General features: G+C 45.0%; 1 protein-coding gene across 2 annotated transcripts in view; it reads left to right on the top strand.

Annotated features, from left to right (window-relative positions):
* The first annotated feature begins 5,895 nt into the window (after nt 1–5,895).
* LOC118084151 (vascular endothelial growth factor receptor kdr-like) overlaps nt 5,896–15,351 on the top strand; it is a 200,096-nt gene continuing 190,640 nt past the window's right edge. The window contains exon 1 of one of the 2 annotated variants that reach the window (XM_035113499.2): nt 5,896–6,884. In XM_035113499.2, coding sequence (XP_034969390.1) covers nt 6,821–6,884 — 64 coding nt within the window. In that variant the 5' untranslated portion in view covers nt 5,896–6,820. The remainder of the gene's footprint in view (nt 6,885–15,351) is intronic. The other variant, XM_035113500.2, reaches the window with a different exon arrangement.

Here is a 15,351-nt window from a genome sequence, read left to right as displayed (position 1 = left end):
GGTGCATACATGTATACAAGAAACCAGATTGTGCAGTTTCTCTCCCAGGTGATTTATCGGATTCCCTTTGCAGGGATACTGCCTGCCTGCTTGTCTCTGAGCTTCATGTAATGGGAACAAAGCAGCTTCTTCCCTCTCTGAACTATCACCTTCTCCAAGACTAGTTGGAACAGTCTGGATTTTTGTAAACAACCTCTGGCGGTTCTTTCCCCCACATCTTCCCAAAAGCTTGGAAGAGGCTTCAGAGGCTTCAGTAGGCAAAACAAGCTGGAAAAGCTAATACATGCTTATAAATAGAAGGACCACAAGCACATAAGCTTTGTCTCAGTTTCTGTTTTTCTTCTGCAAGTTTCAACACCAATATAATCTGAGCATCATGACCTGGCTGGCATCTCGTTCCTCAGTTTAGCTCACTTTCAAAAGCCAGGTGTTTTTGGAAATGACCAATAAAATGCAAATGACCAATAAAACTGCCCTTGCTGAGTTTTCTTCTTACTCAATTTCTTTCCCCCTTTGCATATCTGCTGTGATGAGCCCATGACCTATAACAGCTTTCTTTCCACCATGGGACCCCAGATGTTCATTTATTTACAAGGTGGCTTACAAATTGTTTGTGATACAGCCGCTTTGAATCCAATGAGTTCCATCATTTATTTCCTTTAAGTCACAGATTCATTTGCAACTATCTCTGCTGCTCAGAGATTTACTTGCTATATTCCAAGATTCCAAATTCCTGCAAACTAATAAGAATTGAGGAGGAGCCATAGGAAACTTAATAACTGGAAGCAAGGAAGAGTTGCATTTAGTTTCCATCCCAGTCTCCAGCCTCATGGCTTGAATGCATGTCAAAACTGCATTCTGTTGAAAGAGTCCTGTGGCTATTCTGCATTGCCTCTGCCTTCCTCTGTCCTTTCCCACTTCTACAGTGGCTGCACTTTGGCATCCTTTACTTATTTTGCTGGAATACAACTCTCACCATCCCTGTTGGTGGAGCTGTCTGGGGACGATGGGAGTTGTCATCCAACATCTGGAGTGCTGAGGTTGAATAAATCTGTCCTATAAGAAGACTGGATTGGACCCAGCACACCTGTCCTATTCAGTGGTACCAGCTATTCATAGAAGGGTGGACATAATACTCATTCATCACTTAATGATTGCACAGTACAGCAGTTGCACACTTAGGTTGCATGGGTGATTCCTGGATTTTATCTGGGAAGTGGGTCACCTGATGTGGTGGGAAGGACATGCCTGCCAGGTGGATGAGCAGGTAAAGCGTAGTCTTGTTCACTGCTGCACATAGGAGAGTGATTGGACAAAATAATCAACCAGCTAGGCTGAGAAATGCAAACTAGGAAGTCCTCAGTTGAACCCCTCCCCAGCCTTTGAGTGTGCCAAACAGGTCATGTACTATTTATTCGTAAAGGTGAATGAATTGCCTCTCCATCTGGACACTAATACCGGTAGTAGCAACAGTAATAACAATGGTTATTATCACATAGTAGTCAGCACTTTACCTCTATTGCTGCTTGTCATCTGAGTCAAGTAAGATGGGTTGAGATGAGGACCAGTGAATTGCAATTGAATTCCAACAGGATGGAGGTACGATGTGTGAGTGTCTCTTGTGTCCAGGTGTTGGGCAGACAGGCTGTTCTACCGTGTTTCCCCTTTTTTAATACGTACTCATAAAGTAAGCCATGGCAGGATTTTTAAGTATCTGCGAAATAAAAGACATACCCCGAAAATAAGACATACCTTGCTGCTTTCCTTTAGAGCCTCAGAGAGGCTTGAGACCAGGTGGGAGGGGGTGCATGAATTGAGCGCGTCGCCAGGCGAGCCGCGCTAGGAGGACTTTTTACCCCGCTCTTCCCAGGACTTTTTCCCACTCCGGCCGAGCCCCTGAACAGGGAAACCCCTTGGCGTCGGGAGGCCTGCTGGCCCCTTCTGTGCCGCCGGAGCGTCATGGGCTGCATGGCCCAAGGCTGAGCGGTGGCGGGAGGCCCGTGGGCCCTTCCACGCTGCCGGGGCGACGGACGGCGGCGGGAGCGCTGCTGGCCCCTTCCGAGCCGCTGGAGCGTCGTGGGCTGCATGGCCCGAGGCAGAGCGGCGGCGGCAGGCCTGCAGGCCCTTCCGTGCCACCGGAGCGACAGACGGTGGCGGTGGCGAGAGCGCTGCTGGCCCCTTCTGCGCCACCAGAACATCGTGGGCTGCATGGCCCAAGGCTCGCGGGCCCTTCTGCGCCGCCCGGGCGATGAACGGCAGCGGGAGCGTTGCTGGCCCCTTCCGCACCGCGGGCGAGTTGGCGGCTGATTGACAGGCGGCCTCGCCAATGCCTGGAGGGAGAAGGGCGGCGAGGAGCAAGCGAGGGAGCCCCCACCCCGCCCACTAATGGAAATGGCCTGGGGTGGGGAGGCAGGAGCGCCTCAGGGAGCACTGCCGTGGTGCTGCTGCCGCCGCTTTGCCCAAGAAACCCGTGGGGGTGCTCGTCGGGCGGGCCACGACGAACTCCCCCCGTTCCCTCTGGAGTCAGGGTGCCACCGCCACCGTCTCCTCCTGGGGCAATTCTGCGGGACTTCAGCGTAAAAGCACGTTTCCTCAGAGATGTCGTGCCTGGGGGGGGTGGGGTGGCTGGCTGGCTGGCTGATCGACCTCCTGAGTTTAAAGGTGCAGAGGATTCCTGAAGGGGGTCCCCGCGCATACAGCGGGAAAGGAAGTTTGGCTCCTTGAGCTGCCGCCCCTTATGAATGCGTGTTTCGGTGTTGTGGACAAGGGTCTCGTTTCCCCCTCATGGGACCGGGATTACGCAGGCATCTTTCCGACGACCTACTTGCCATTCACCCCGGAGCCTTTCACGTCTCTCTCATCTCCCCCTCCCCCCCGCTCTCCTGCCTCCATTTCGCGCCCGTCGGCTCCCATGTTAGCGATGGGATGGATGGCAGCACCCCGAGCCAGTAAGGTACCGTACCGTAATAAAAACCTAATAAAAAATTAAGACATCCCCTGAAAATAAGACACCTTGTGCTTTTTTGAGGGAAAAAAGTTATAAGACGGTGTCTTAAAAAAGGGGAAACACGGTAGATGGGGTTGCACTCCCCTTGAAAGAACAGGTGTGTAGCCTGGGAGCACTCCTTGATCCAGCCTTGTTACTAGAAGCCCAGGTAGCTCTGGTGGCATGGAATGCTTTTTCCTAACTTAAGCTGGTATGCCAGCTGTTGCTGTTCCTATTCAGAGATAGCCTGGCCATGGTGACACATGTTCTGGCAGCCTCTTTTTACTACTGCATTGTGCTTTAGAATGGGCTGCTCTTGAAAGCAGTCCAAAATGAAACAGTCGGGGTATCCACAGAGACAGTTTCAAAGAATCATATAACTCTAATCCTCATAAAGTGCCACTCATTGCCAGGTGACTTTTGGTCTGAATTCCTCCTGTTGACTTACAAAGTTGCAAGTGGCTGGGGGACCAGGTATCTGAAGAAGCCAAAGATCCAAAGTCCTCCCCTTTCCACAGTATCCTCGCAACAACCCTTTAAAGCCCTAAATGGCCTCGGTCCAGTATACCTGAAGGAGCGTCGCCACCTCCATCATTCTGCCCAGACACTGAGGTCCAGCACCGAGGGCCTTCTGGCGGTTCCCTCGTTGCGAGAAGCCAAGTTGTAGGGAACTAAGCAGAGGGCCTTCTCGGTGGTGGCGCCTGCCCTGTGGAACGCCCTCCCAACAGATGTCAAAAAGGAAAACAACTACCAGACTTTTAGAAGACATCTGAAGGCAGCCCTGTTCAGGGAGGCTTTTAATGTTTAATAGATTACTGTGTTCTATTTTTCTGTTGGAAGCCGCCCAGAGTGGCTGGGGAGACCCAGCCAGATAGATGGGGTATAAATAATAAATTATTATTATTATTATTATTACCCTGTGAGGTAGGTTAGGCCAAGGTCACCTCCAGGCTGTCAACATTTTGTGGGAGGGATTCAACTGCATGCCCGAAATTTAGGTTTGTACAGTTAAAGTGGAACTATAAAGTACTCTATTGCTCTGGCACAATAAATCTGCTTAAAAAAACCCAAAAACTTTGTGGTGATGGGGAAATGCACTACAAAGGGTGGAATAAATTACCACATAAATGGAAAGGCATACAACCACTGCATAAGCAAATCAGGACGAATTCAGGATGAATCGTTCTTATTATTATATTATTGCTACAATTAATTTAATATATTTATAACAAGACTAAAACCCTAACAAGTGGGCACATGCGGTAAAGACCCATTTATCCCGCTGGGAAAGACTGTTGGAACAACAATATCTTCAGCTGTTTCCAGAAAGACCAGATAGTGAGTGCTTGCCTGTATTTCGACAGGAACAAAAGCTCTGTGAAGTGAGCTCCTGAGAACTTTGGAACTTGCAGGAGAAACTCTCCTGCAGGCTGCAGGGATCTCTGGGTGTATAAGGAATAAGGAGGTCTCTCAGGAAACCTGGTCCTGGGCTGTATTGAGACTTGCATGTTGACACCAACACCTTTAACTTAGCCAGGTAGCCAACTGGCAGCCAGTGCAAATCCTGCAAGCAAAGTGTTGTATGCTGAATGTGAAGGAGCTGTGGGGAAAATAGAAACACTAGATAGGAATCTAGTGCCTCTTAAATCCGCACTTCCCAAAACAATATGTGAACAGAAACACAGTCATCCATTTGAAATTCACACTTCTCTGATTTTTGCAGCATGGCTCCCCGGCCAAGAAATGTCAGCAAAAATTATTATATATTATTATCTATTATATTTGTACAGGTCTCAGGAAAGTTACAACATAAAATCACAATATAAGAACACAAAATGCATAATAAAAACAAAAACAACCCAATAACACCCCCCTCCAAAAATGCATTTACAGGGGTAAGGTGTTTGCAAATATTATATATTAGTGAAAATGACACGCAAAATGTGCATAATATCAGGAAAATAGAGCCAGTGTGGTGTAGTAGTTAGAGTGTCAAACAATACCTTGGAGACCAGGGTTCAAATCCCTACTCAGCCATGAAGCTCACTGGGTGATCCTGGGGTAAGTCACCACCTCTCAACCTCACCTACCTCACAGGGTTGTTGTGGAGATTAAGTTAGGAGAGGGAGAACCATAACTCCTCAGAGAAAAAGATAGGATATAAATGCAGTAAGCAATAATAAAATAAATGCAAATGTATGTCATTGATTATGAGATACGGTACATCCAATAAATTATGGAAAGAGTGCTTTATATTTATTTTAACCTAGGAGTAAAACTGACAAGGAAGAAAGGTACAGCTTTTGGATAAGCTTTTGTTTAGCAACATTGTTGTTAAGAGATCATGGTTCTTTTGTTGTTTTCTCTTATGAGTAACGATCTTATACATTTTGTGGTGTAATGATGAATGCTGCTATTATAAGAATAATGAATGAAAACAGAATAAAGTACCAGGAAGGAGGCAGTCAGGAGAAACCAGGCTGAATGTTTCCTGTCCTATAACCTTCCTGCAAACAATTTGGAACATATATCCTCAGTAAAGACTGCACACCATCTGACCTCCATGTCAGCTTTGTGTAGGCAAATCGGGATGAATTCTCATTAAACACATCAATTGGAGAAGCGCTGGGAAAAGGTCACTTGTGAGCTTTATGGCAAAGCAAGGATTTAAACATGTCTCCCCAACAATACTCTAGCCACTATGCAAAACTGCCGCCGTCCTCCTGCTTCGTCTTTTTTCTGTTTCGCCACTTGCTGTTGCTACTTGTTCAAACTTTGGAAGCAAAACTCAGAGCAAAGTAGTCTGACATATAGAAACGTGTGCGCAACGTGTGGGTAGGTGGGTACGTCGAGAAATCTTGCCCAGACCCAAGCAACAGGAAACAGCAGTACTCCCGGCAGCCGAGGAAAAGTGACAGAGGTGGTGGTGGTGGGGTCTCCCCCCCCCCCACTCCTTTTCTCTTTCTGACGTCTCTCTTTCCTCCTTTTCTTTCCCTATAAAGAATTCCAGGCTTGCATTGAGCATCCCAGCAAAAGCAATCCGTCTGGGAGGAGCTGGAGTAAGGAGAGAGAGAGAGCAGACCTCTGGGAGGCAGCAGTAGAGCTGGTCGCTTCTTCCCGGCTTTCTGCCCCTCCGCCCCATCACAACATTAGATCCTCGTGAGTTCCTGGGAACTTAATGTGGTTCTTTTCTTCTTTTCTCTCAGGCATCCTCACCATCCATTGGAAAGCCTGAGCAAGTTTGGAAGCTTCAAACTTCGGTCCCCCCACAGCGGGAGCTGCAGCAGCAGCAGCACCTGTGCCTCCCTGGCTGACCAGGGAGAGCTCGGGTGAAGCTGCAAAGAACCCCCCTCAAGCCGAGAGAGAGAGAGAGAGAGCTGGTTACTTTCTACCAGAAATAATTGCAGCCCAGTAGAAGACTGCACGAGAGAGACTTCTGTTGGGGTGCCTGCAAACTTTTGTTGGAGTGACTCGCTGATTATTTCTCCCATCTTATTAATCGCTTCTAGGGGCTGCTCTTCCTTTATCAAACTGAGCCACCCTACATAAAAAAACACCTTCTAGATCAGAAAGGATTTTCTTTCTTTCTTTTAAACGACAAATTAAGATTTGCATCACCAGAAAAAAAGAAAGAGAGATAAACTTTTTTCACCCCAGCAGTGAGTGGAGCAACAAGTGAGAACAGCGCTGGACGTCTCCTCCAGCCCAGACAGCTAGCTTGCAAGCACCTCAGCTTGCTTGCTGCTCAAGCGGGCATCCTTTGGCAGTACTCATCATCCTCCTCATCCTCCTCTTGGCAGCTTTCTGAAGAATCTGCTTCAACTGCAACTGAAAATGTTGCCAGACCTCAGGATTTCCCTGCTGCTTTCCCTTCTGCATGGACTGCTGTCGCTTCAAGGTAAGAGCTGCTTCTCTGTGCAGACTGATGCATTTTCTGGTTTCATTTCAGTTCTTCTTCTTTAAAACGGGCAGGATCAACTTTCTGGCTTACCTGGCTTTCCCTCTCACTCTCTCCACCTTCCAGGGGCAACTTTGCAAAAAGGCTCCTTGCTTTTCTTTCTTCTTCCATTCACCTGGTTGGCTGAGAGTTACTTTTGCAAGGCACGGCACACTTTGACAGCCACCTTTGACAAACGAGGCGTTTCCAAAGCCAGCCAGGCCACCTTGTTCTGGTGTGAACTGAGGACTAGGTGGATTTGGGTTGAAAGAGCCTTGGGTGGGATTGGCACTTTTTAAAATCCCATCAGCCACTTGCATGTTGATCTTGGTCAGCACTCCTTTAAAAATGTGGCCTTTGTTTTCAGTTCCTGGGTTCCTGGGCCTGGCTTCAAGGCATTCCCACTGGGCCAAAACATACACTGTCAGGGAGATTACTGGATAAAAGGAGCGAACAAATATCCCATGTATTTGTCCCCCCCCGCCCCCGCTTCCCTAGCCTCTGCTTCTTTTGCTTTCTTTCTCTGCCATGAATGCAAACATTTTGAGGTTGCTTCACATATGCGTGAATATGACTCAGTGGCAGGGCACATGTGTTACATGCAGAACATCCTGAGTTAAATTCTTTGCATTTCCAGTAATGGGAAAGACCTACCTATGCGAGGAAAGCTGCTGCCAATCAGAGTATGCAGTGCTCTGATTTAAATGGAGCAGTGCGCTGATTCAGAAAAAAGGCTGGTGTCATATGCTGAAATATGCCCTGTGGGAGAATGTACTCTCAATGGGGTAGTGCAGGCTTTGCATATAGAAAGCCCCAAGTTCAATTCCTAGCACTGCGCTGGGTAGACCAATAAGCTGACTTGGTATAAAGCAGCTTTCTCTCTTCCTAAAGAGACAGGACAGAACATATGTTGGTACCTTGTAAGTAGATAACTGAACCCTTGTCTGTTGCATGCAACCTGCTGTTCAATGTTTTGCAAAAGACAGTAAGAAGCTGCCTTGTACCAAGTCAGATCATTGGTCCATCTAGCATAGTATTGGCTTCACTGACCGGCAGCTGTTATTTAGTATATTGGAATATAGGAAGTAGCCTTATACCAATTGACCATAGGTCTATTTAGCTCAGCATGGCCTTCTCAGGTTTAGATGGGGGGCTACTAGGACACCCTTAGGCACATGTAGCACCCCACTTCTCTCCTTATCAAGGATCCCTGTTTGATCTCTCTCCCCAAAGCATGCATTGATGAGATTTCTCCTGTGCCATCTCTATGTTGCACTTATTTTCTCTGCCCTGCATTGCCTTTTGAAGCAGGTCATATTAGCAGGCTGACCATAACAGGTTTGTTTGCTTGTTGTTGTTGTTGTTGTTGTTGTTGTTGGGTTTTTTAAAAAACAAAACACTAAATAGGATGTTTAGTTGAACTGTTTGTATTTATTAAACAGCAGCTGCAACTCTTCACATACCCATTTGAACAGATGAGGTGGCCTTATACCGTTAGGCAATTTGTCCATCTAGCCCAGTTATTTGCAACTCTGTTTGGCAGCACCTGTAGTTAATACCCCCTTTTAACTAGAGGTGCTGGCCTGGGACTTCTGCATGGAAAGAAAGTGCTCTGCAATGAGGCTAGAGTCCCTGCATATGGAGGTGGGTCAGTTATAACCCAGAGAGAGGGGAGGAAAAGGAAGCACAGTGCTTAGATGCACATGTGTCAGAAGCAAGATGTATACAAAGATATGGGGACAGAGTTAACTTCCGGAGTCTCCGATGACAGGGTTGAAACTTGAAGAATTTTGATACACACCTGTGTTTTGAAAGGGATCCCCATAGTCTCCCCAGAATGTGAATGAGGGACAGTAACCCACAGGGGCCGGAACGTCAGTGTTCATTGGGGACAGTTTGAGCATTAACCATTTGCAGTAAAAAGATCCACCTGAAGTGAATCCAGGTGACATAATAATGCTTTCTGAAGTGGCTTAGTCGTGATGCAGTCATGTGGTGGAGAAGATGTACATATGAACATATGCATTGCCCTTTGATTTTGCAGCCAGCCATGTATATAAACCCCTCTCATACAGGTCCATGCTTTGTGGCTCTAATGCAGCATCTCAAGTGCACATGTTATGGCAACCATCTCTGCATTTGGTAGCTACATCTCTTTGTAATGAGAGTAATTCCCTCTTTGGCACAGAAAGAGCTCTGAAAATCACTCATATATCCACTTTCCAATAGAACATCTAAAGCAGTGGTTCCCAAAGTGGGATTACCTAGGGCAGTGGTTCCCAACAGGTGGTCCGGGGACCCCCAGGGGTCCGCGAGCTATGCCAGAGGGGTCCTCAAGATGCTATTAGAATAAAAAATATATTAAATATATTTCGTATGATAACAGATTTTTTGTTTTGGCCGCTTCCTGCATGAGCAGAGTCTAGCGCAAAACTAGAATTAGATAGAGGCAGTAGTTCTGCTGTATGCCGTTAGGTGGCGCTTTACAAACACTACTGTTTTGCAAAGAGGCAGCATGCGCATTCTACTAACGCTCACCTCCCCAAGATGCTTTGCGCGCGTCGGCTTCATTTGTGCGCTACTGCGCAGGTACCCTGTCTTCTCCATTCCCCTCCCTCCTCCCTGGCGCGCGCTGCCTCTTTGCAAAACAGTAGTGTTTGTAAACAAAGCGTTGTTTTTTGCGGAAGCTACAGTTCGCATAGTTAAAACTGGACCGTTGGTTAAAAAGTGGTTCATCTCATTAAGAACTGAAAATTAAAACTAACTATATACTGATGGAGTACTCTGTTGTAACTGTAAAAAAATATAAATATAAAATATAAAAAGACTCTTAATTTGGCTCTCACTTTTTAATTTTAGGATTAGGAATTAATGGGGGTCCTTGTCACAATAGCGGCTCGATGAGGGGTCCTCGAGAAAATTTTGTTGGGAACCCCTGACCTAGGGGATCACTGAGAGGCAAGGGGTGGCAGGGGGGACACTGGGAGTGGGTCCTTCTATAGTGTGATGATCTCTTATTTATGATTGACCAGGCAAAACACCTTCCTCGCTTCATATTTAAAGTTTTACTGCTCTTATTGCTTTCAAAGCTTTTTCCTTTGGTCATGTTTTCTTGCATTTGTCTCAAGTCACAAGATAGCCTCTTATTGGTATAGTTATTGATTTTATTATAAATTAGTTTGGTAAGTTGTTATTTATAAATACTTTATGCTATAAAATTGCTTCACATTTATGTTTTCATTTGTAATAACGCCCAAAAATATATTTCTTGCAATATCTGGCATCACTGGATCAAGTTAACCAGTTTTCTGGAATTAATTAAACTAAATAGTTTTAACTGGATTTGCAATAAAGGTGTAATTAAATGCTACTGTTTTGAATTTTATTGTGTTATTATCTTCCTTAGTGGGTCATGCAAACTGCAATTCTGAATAATGCTTTTCGTAGGGTAGAGTAGGGGGCACTGGGGATGAGTTTATGAAACCAAGGGGTTGGTGAAATGAAGTACAGTATAAAGTTAGGCAATGGCCCATAGGCAGGACTTCACTTGTGCTGGGGTTTTTTTGGGGGGGGGGGCAGCTTGTGTGTGTATGTCAGCCCTGCATCCATATTTAATGCCAGAATTGAATCTGGAGTATATGAAGTAAAAATGCATTCTCTAAGCTGGTGCAGAATGCATCAAATTAGGCATGGTGTGTGCCTAACGGCTTCTGAATAGTCAGGTGTTTGTTCCCAAAAAGACTTGCACCCCAAATGCCTTTTCTCAAAATTAAGTACTCTTTCCAAAGCCAGTCCTGCATTTCAGTAGTGCTACTTATTCTGATCTTGCCAGCCTCAAAATTTCGGTTTGACTTCTGAGGTGTCTGACACGCCACCTGTCTGGATGCATCCTTCATCTGGAATAATTTTCCTGCAAGTTATTCCAGCATTTGGTACGTTCAATTGAGGGGACAAATCCCCAATGCTATTTTTACTTTGGGTTAAAAAACCTGTCCCCTGCTTCAGTACTCCCAACTTTGAACTTACAGGAAGTTGGAGTGTTAAAAAGATATTGGCACATGGACATACACTTGTACGTGTTTTTATCAGCAATGCTTAGGCATGGAATAGGGAATGTAAGGGGTTCTATCACACATTGAGTTTAGACTTAGAGCATCTTTTAGTTAATATAGTTTCTGACAAGCAGGTGTCCATGCTGATAGCAGGAGAGAGGCTGAAAGGCAACTTGAGCTTCATGCTCACTCTAGGATGTGTTTATAGTGAGGCTGAGAAGGAGAGAGTAGTTCTTTCAGAATTAATGGCTCCAAAGTAGAAGGAGGGTGGATTGACAGAGGGCTGCTCTTGTGTAGAAGCCTTCATTGGGTATGCACTGCTGTCTAGTTGTACAGATGTGTTCATTACCTATCATAGGACAGAGCTAGGGAGTGACTGTTCCTGCTTAAGTTCTGACAGTTTCATCAAATGGTAATGATAATGGTTGCTGCACTTGTCTGAAGAGAGGGCACTGGTTGGGGGAAATCATTCAGCCTAAAGTTCAATGGTTAAAGAGTTCAGTTTGGTTTCCTTTATAGACACAAGTATTTCAAAAATGCTGTTGACTTAATTGGCCAGGATTTTCCTAGATATGTTTCCAATTACAATGCTTTTTCTCTTCGCTTTGAAGCAAAGCAGAACTGGAGAAGCGCACATTAATACCAGGGGCTGGCACTAGATGGCGGTTCCTGCTAGAAACATTTTCGTAGTTGCTACGGTTGCTAGGTGGAAATTCAGGAAGATGCCTCCTACCACTATTGCTGCACTACTGCATTTGCACATAATGCCAAACCATCATTTAGTGCTTGTGTGCATGAGCCTCAGGTTTATGTCCTCCCTCACTTTCTTTTCGGCATAGCTGCATAGGTCTTGTAAGCTTTTACTTCCAGTTTCATCTAGCTGCATTTTGAGGTTAAGTCCAAGACTGGACAACCTGTGGTTAATTTTAACAATGGTTTGTCTGAGCAAGCCACCTTTGAACTGTGGTGTATTCCAGTAAACCATAAATATTAACCTCCTTTCCCTGTTTGGACATCATGCGAAAGTGTTGTTAGTTGAAAACTGAGCAAAATGCTCCTCTTCATAGCTGCACCAGGGAATCAGAGCTTGAGACTTGTGCACATAACACTAAATTACAACTTGATATTACCTGCAAGTCAGGCCAGCTGTCCATCTAGCCCAATACTGTCTACTCTGAGTGGCAGCAGTCTTCCATGGTAGATTACCACCTATCTGACCTTTTTAATTTTTTTTAAGCGGGGTGTGTGTGTGCAGAAGAAAGCTGGCAATGTCAGTTATCAGATCTGGGACCTTCTGCACAAGCAGAACACCCACTTACCTGCATTCAGTTAGTATTCAGTAGGATGGAGTAAAGACAGTAGTAGCTGGGAGTTTCCTTTTGCAATTACTGTCCTCCCTCCAGTAAATTTGCATTGATGATCAGCTCTTCCCCTGTCCACAAGAGTCCCAACTTTTCATTAAGTCCCCATTTGCCTCTGAACACCTATTAACACAACCATTCTTTTCATCTTGCCCTGGAGAACCCCTAGGAACCTTAGTGTGTGTACAGGATTTTTAAAAAAGAAATCTGGATTCAGTTCCTCAGTCACCAGGTACCCATTATAGGGTGACCTGATACAGGAGAGGACAGTTGTGCCTTTTAACACCAGAATGTCAGAAGGTGCTGCTTGTGAAAAGGAAGTGAGAATTTGTCAACCATTCCTTGTGCAGGACAGCAATTAAAGACCCTCCTTTGCAGCCAATCTTCCTTGCACACCAAAACCTACATTTTGAGCCTCGTGAGGTATCTAAATACATAATTGGATTCCGCAGTTAGGAAGAATCAGAAGTCAGGAATGCACTCTCTGCTCTGTTTCTTGGTCATACCTATAGCCCCATGAACAATGTGTAGTAGGGAGGCATACCCAGGGTTGCCAGTTGTTCTAAAACTCAAGCCTGGCCTGTTTCCATGCCTTTTTTAGCAACCTGATCTTCCAAAAATCAGAGTCTCGTGCAGTTGTCACCCAACTGAGTTGTTGTTAAATGTACCGGAGCTAGGGCTGGTAAAGAAGCTGGCAAACCTGGAGAAAAATGGGAACAGAGTTAAGAACATAAAGTGAGCACTGTTGTATTAGGCGCTTGTTCATTTAATCAGGAATTCTCTTCCCACCATCAGTCACCTGTGTGCTTTTGAGACATTTATAAGCAACATGTGAGAGCAACAGACCCTGCAGTTGCTTCACAGATATGCTGCCTCTGAACATACAGACACAATCTGTTTGATCGCTAACACCCATTGTTCACTTTAACTGACATGAAGTTGCCTAACTCTATTTTTAAAATAGCAGGAAGAGCCAGGGGCAATTGGTAAATACCAGAAAATACTATGTAGCAATAACTTGAAAAGACGAGCATGAGGGAGATGCAAATCTCCCCAGTGAGTTTGTACAACCAGAGTCCAGATGGGTCTCTACTACGAAAATAACTCACTGCAAAGTTGGTTTTGTACTGTAGTACCACTATTATTGCAGACACTGGGGTTATCCCCCCCAAATAAGGACCCCTTCTGCACCACCACATATAGACAGGTCAGTGTCACCAGAAACTTGCAATCTACATTTTGAAAGCTGGACAAAGAACAGAAAAGAAAGGTCAAGCAAAGCAACAGACGAGAAACCTGTACTGAGTCATGCTTTGAAATGAAATTTGCATCATTCACTGTCCATGGAGACTTGCAATGATGGATCCTTTAGGCAGGGTCAGCCTGCCCATGAGGCAAGGTGAGGTAACCACCTCAGGTGGCAGAATCCACAAAGGAGTGGATCCCAATGTAAATCTATATTTCACCTTTATTTCTGGTGTCAATCTTCACTCCCCACTTCTTTCTTGCCAGGGAGGGGGAGCACCATTCTGTGGTTCACCTCAGGTGCCAAAATGTCTTGAGCTGGCCCTGCCTTTAGGAATTCAATTTCTGTGGATTCCAAAACAAACTGACCTAATTTGCAACTCCTGGACAATAAACAGTTTGGAATGTAATTATTCTTCAGAGTTTTCACCTCTCCAGATTTTGCAATACAGTTGTCAGCTCAAAATATGTGCCCAAAATGAATTACAAATATGTATTTTCAGAAAGAGAACATTGAGATAAATACTATTGGTGTATTTTATTTGGTTGATTGTTATTTTTCATTTCCCTGGAAGGGAATGCATTTTGTACAAAAGATCATTGTCTATTTTTAGTAAATAGAGCAAAAAATAAAAAAATAAAAGTCATATTATAAAGCCTGGAAAAAAACTTGTTAGATACATATGTAAATATGACTGTTCATGTGGGATTTAAGTAAACAGATAAAAAAGCAGTAAAGGGAAGAAATGGATTTATGACTGAACATATGTGAAGTTGACCCTGTCCAAAAATAGATTGATCAGCCCATCCTTACTTGTTAACTCTGGCAAGATAACATTGAGATCAAGCCCACTTCAAAATGCATCAGCCCCTTGTTAGAAGAGAGTGAAAATCAAGAAAGCTCTCTTTGTGTGTGTACTGTATGTGGAATCTCATTGTAGTTTTGCATACTTGAAAAGCACACACACACACACACACACACACACACACACACACACTACCCCAGGCAAGGACTTGGCAGCGGAGTCATATACAGTCTTTCTTTAAATTCCCAGAACACTTCTTGTGTGATTATGTCACACTTTCCTGTCCCTTTAAGATTACAGTCACAATATAGGAACAATATATAGGATTGAGATCCTGCTTTTCCTCTAAATCAGTGGTTCCCAAGTGGTGGTCTGCAGACCCTGGGTGGTCTGTGTAACACACCCAGAGGGTCCGCGGAACCATTCACATAACAAAAACTATCACAGAGATATCAAAATTTCCACAAGTAGGGGGTCCATGGCTTGGTTTTTGAAAAACAGGGCATCTGCAGTACTTGGCTAATTGGGAACCACTGCTCTAGGGAGCTAGAGGTGGATTTGCATAGTTTCTTCTCCCTCTCCAGTTTATCCCTACAACAACCCTGTTTGGTAGGGTATGCTGAGAGATTGTTGACTAGCCCAAGGTCAACCCAGTGAGTTTCATGGCTGAGTGGGGATTTCAACTCTGGTCTCCCACGACTTAATCCAACACTCTAACCACTATCCTGCACTAGCTGTCTTCCCACTGGGAGCCACCACCACCCTGCAAACTTTCTGCCATGTTACTAGTGCTCATAAAGTTGTTCCTGAATTTTAGGGTATAAAAATGTGTCAAGCTCTGCACAACTATGCGGCAGGAGCCAACACATGCTTACTTGGAAGTAAGTTCCACTGAGCTCAATGTATATTTCCAAGTCAGTGTCTGTAGGTTTGAAATTCTGTCTGCCCAAATTTGAATGGAAGT

This window comes from Zootoca vivipara, chromosome Z (genome assembly GCF_963506605.1).
Source record: "Zootoca vivipara chromosome Z, rZooViv1.1, whole genome shotgun sequence".
Taxonomy (NCBI): Eukaryota; Metazoa; Chordata; class Lepidosauria; order Squamata; family Lacertidae; genus Zootoca; species Zootoca vivipara.
This window is presented reverse-complemented; position numbering and strand designations above follow the sequence as displayed.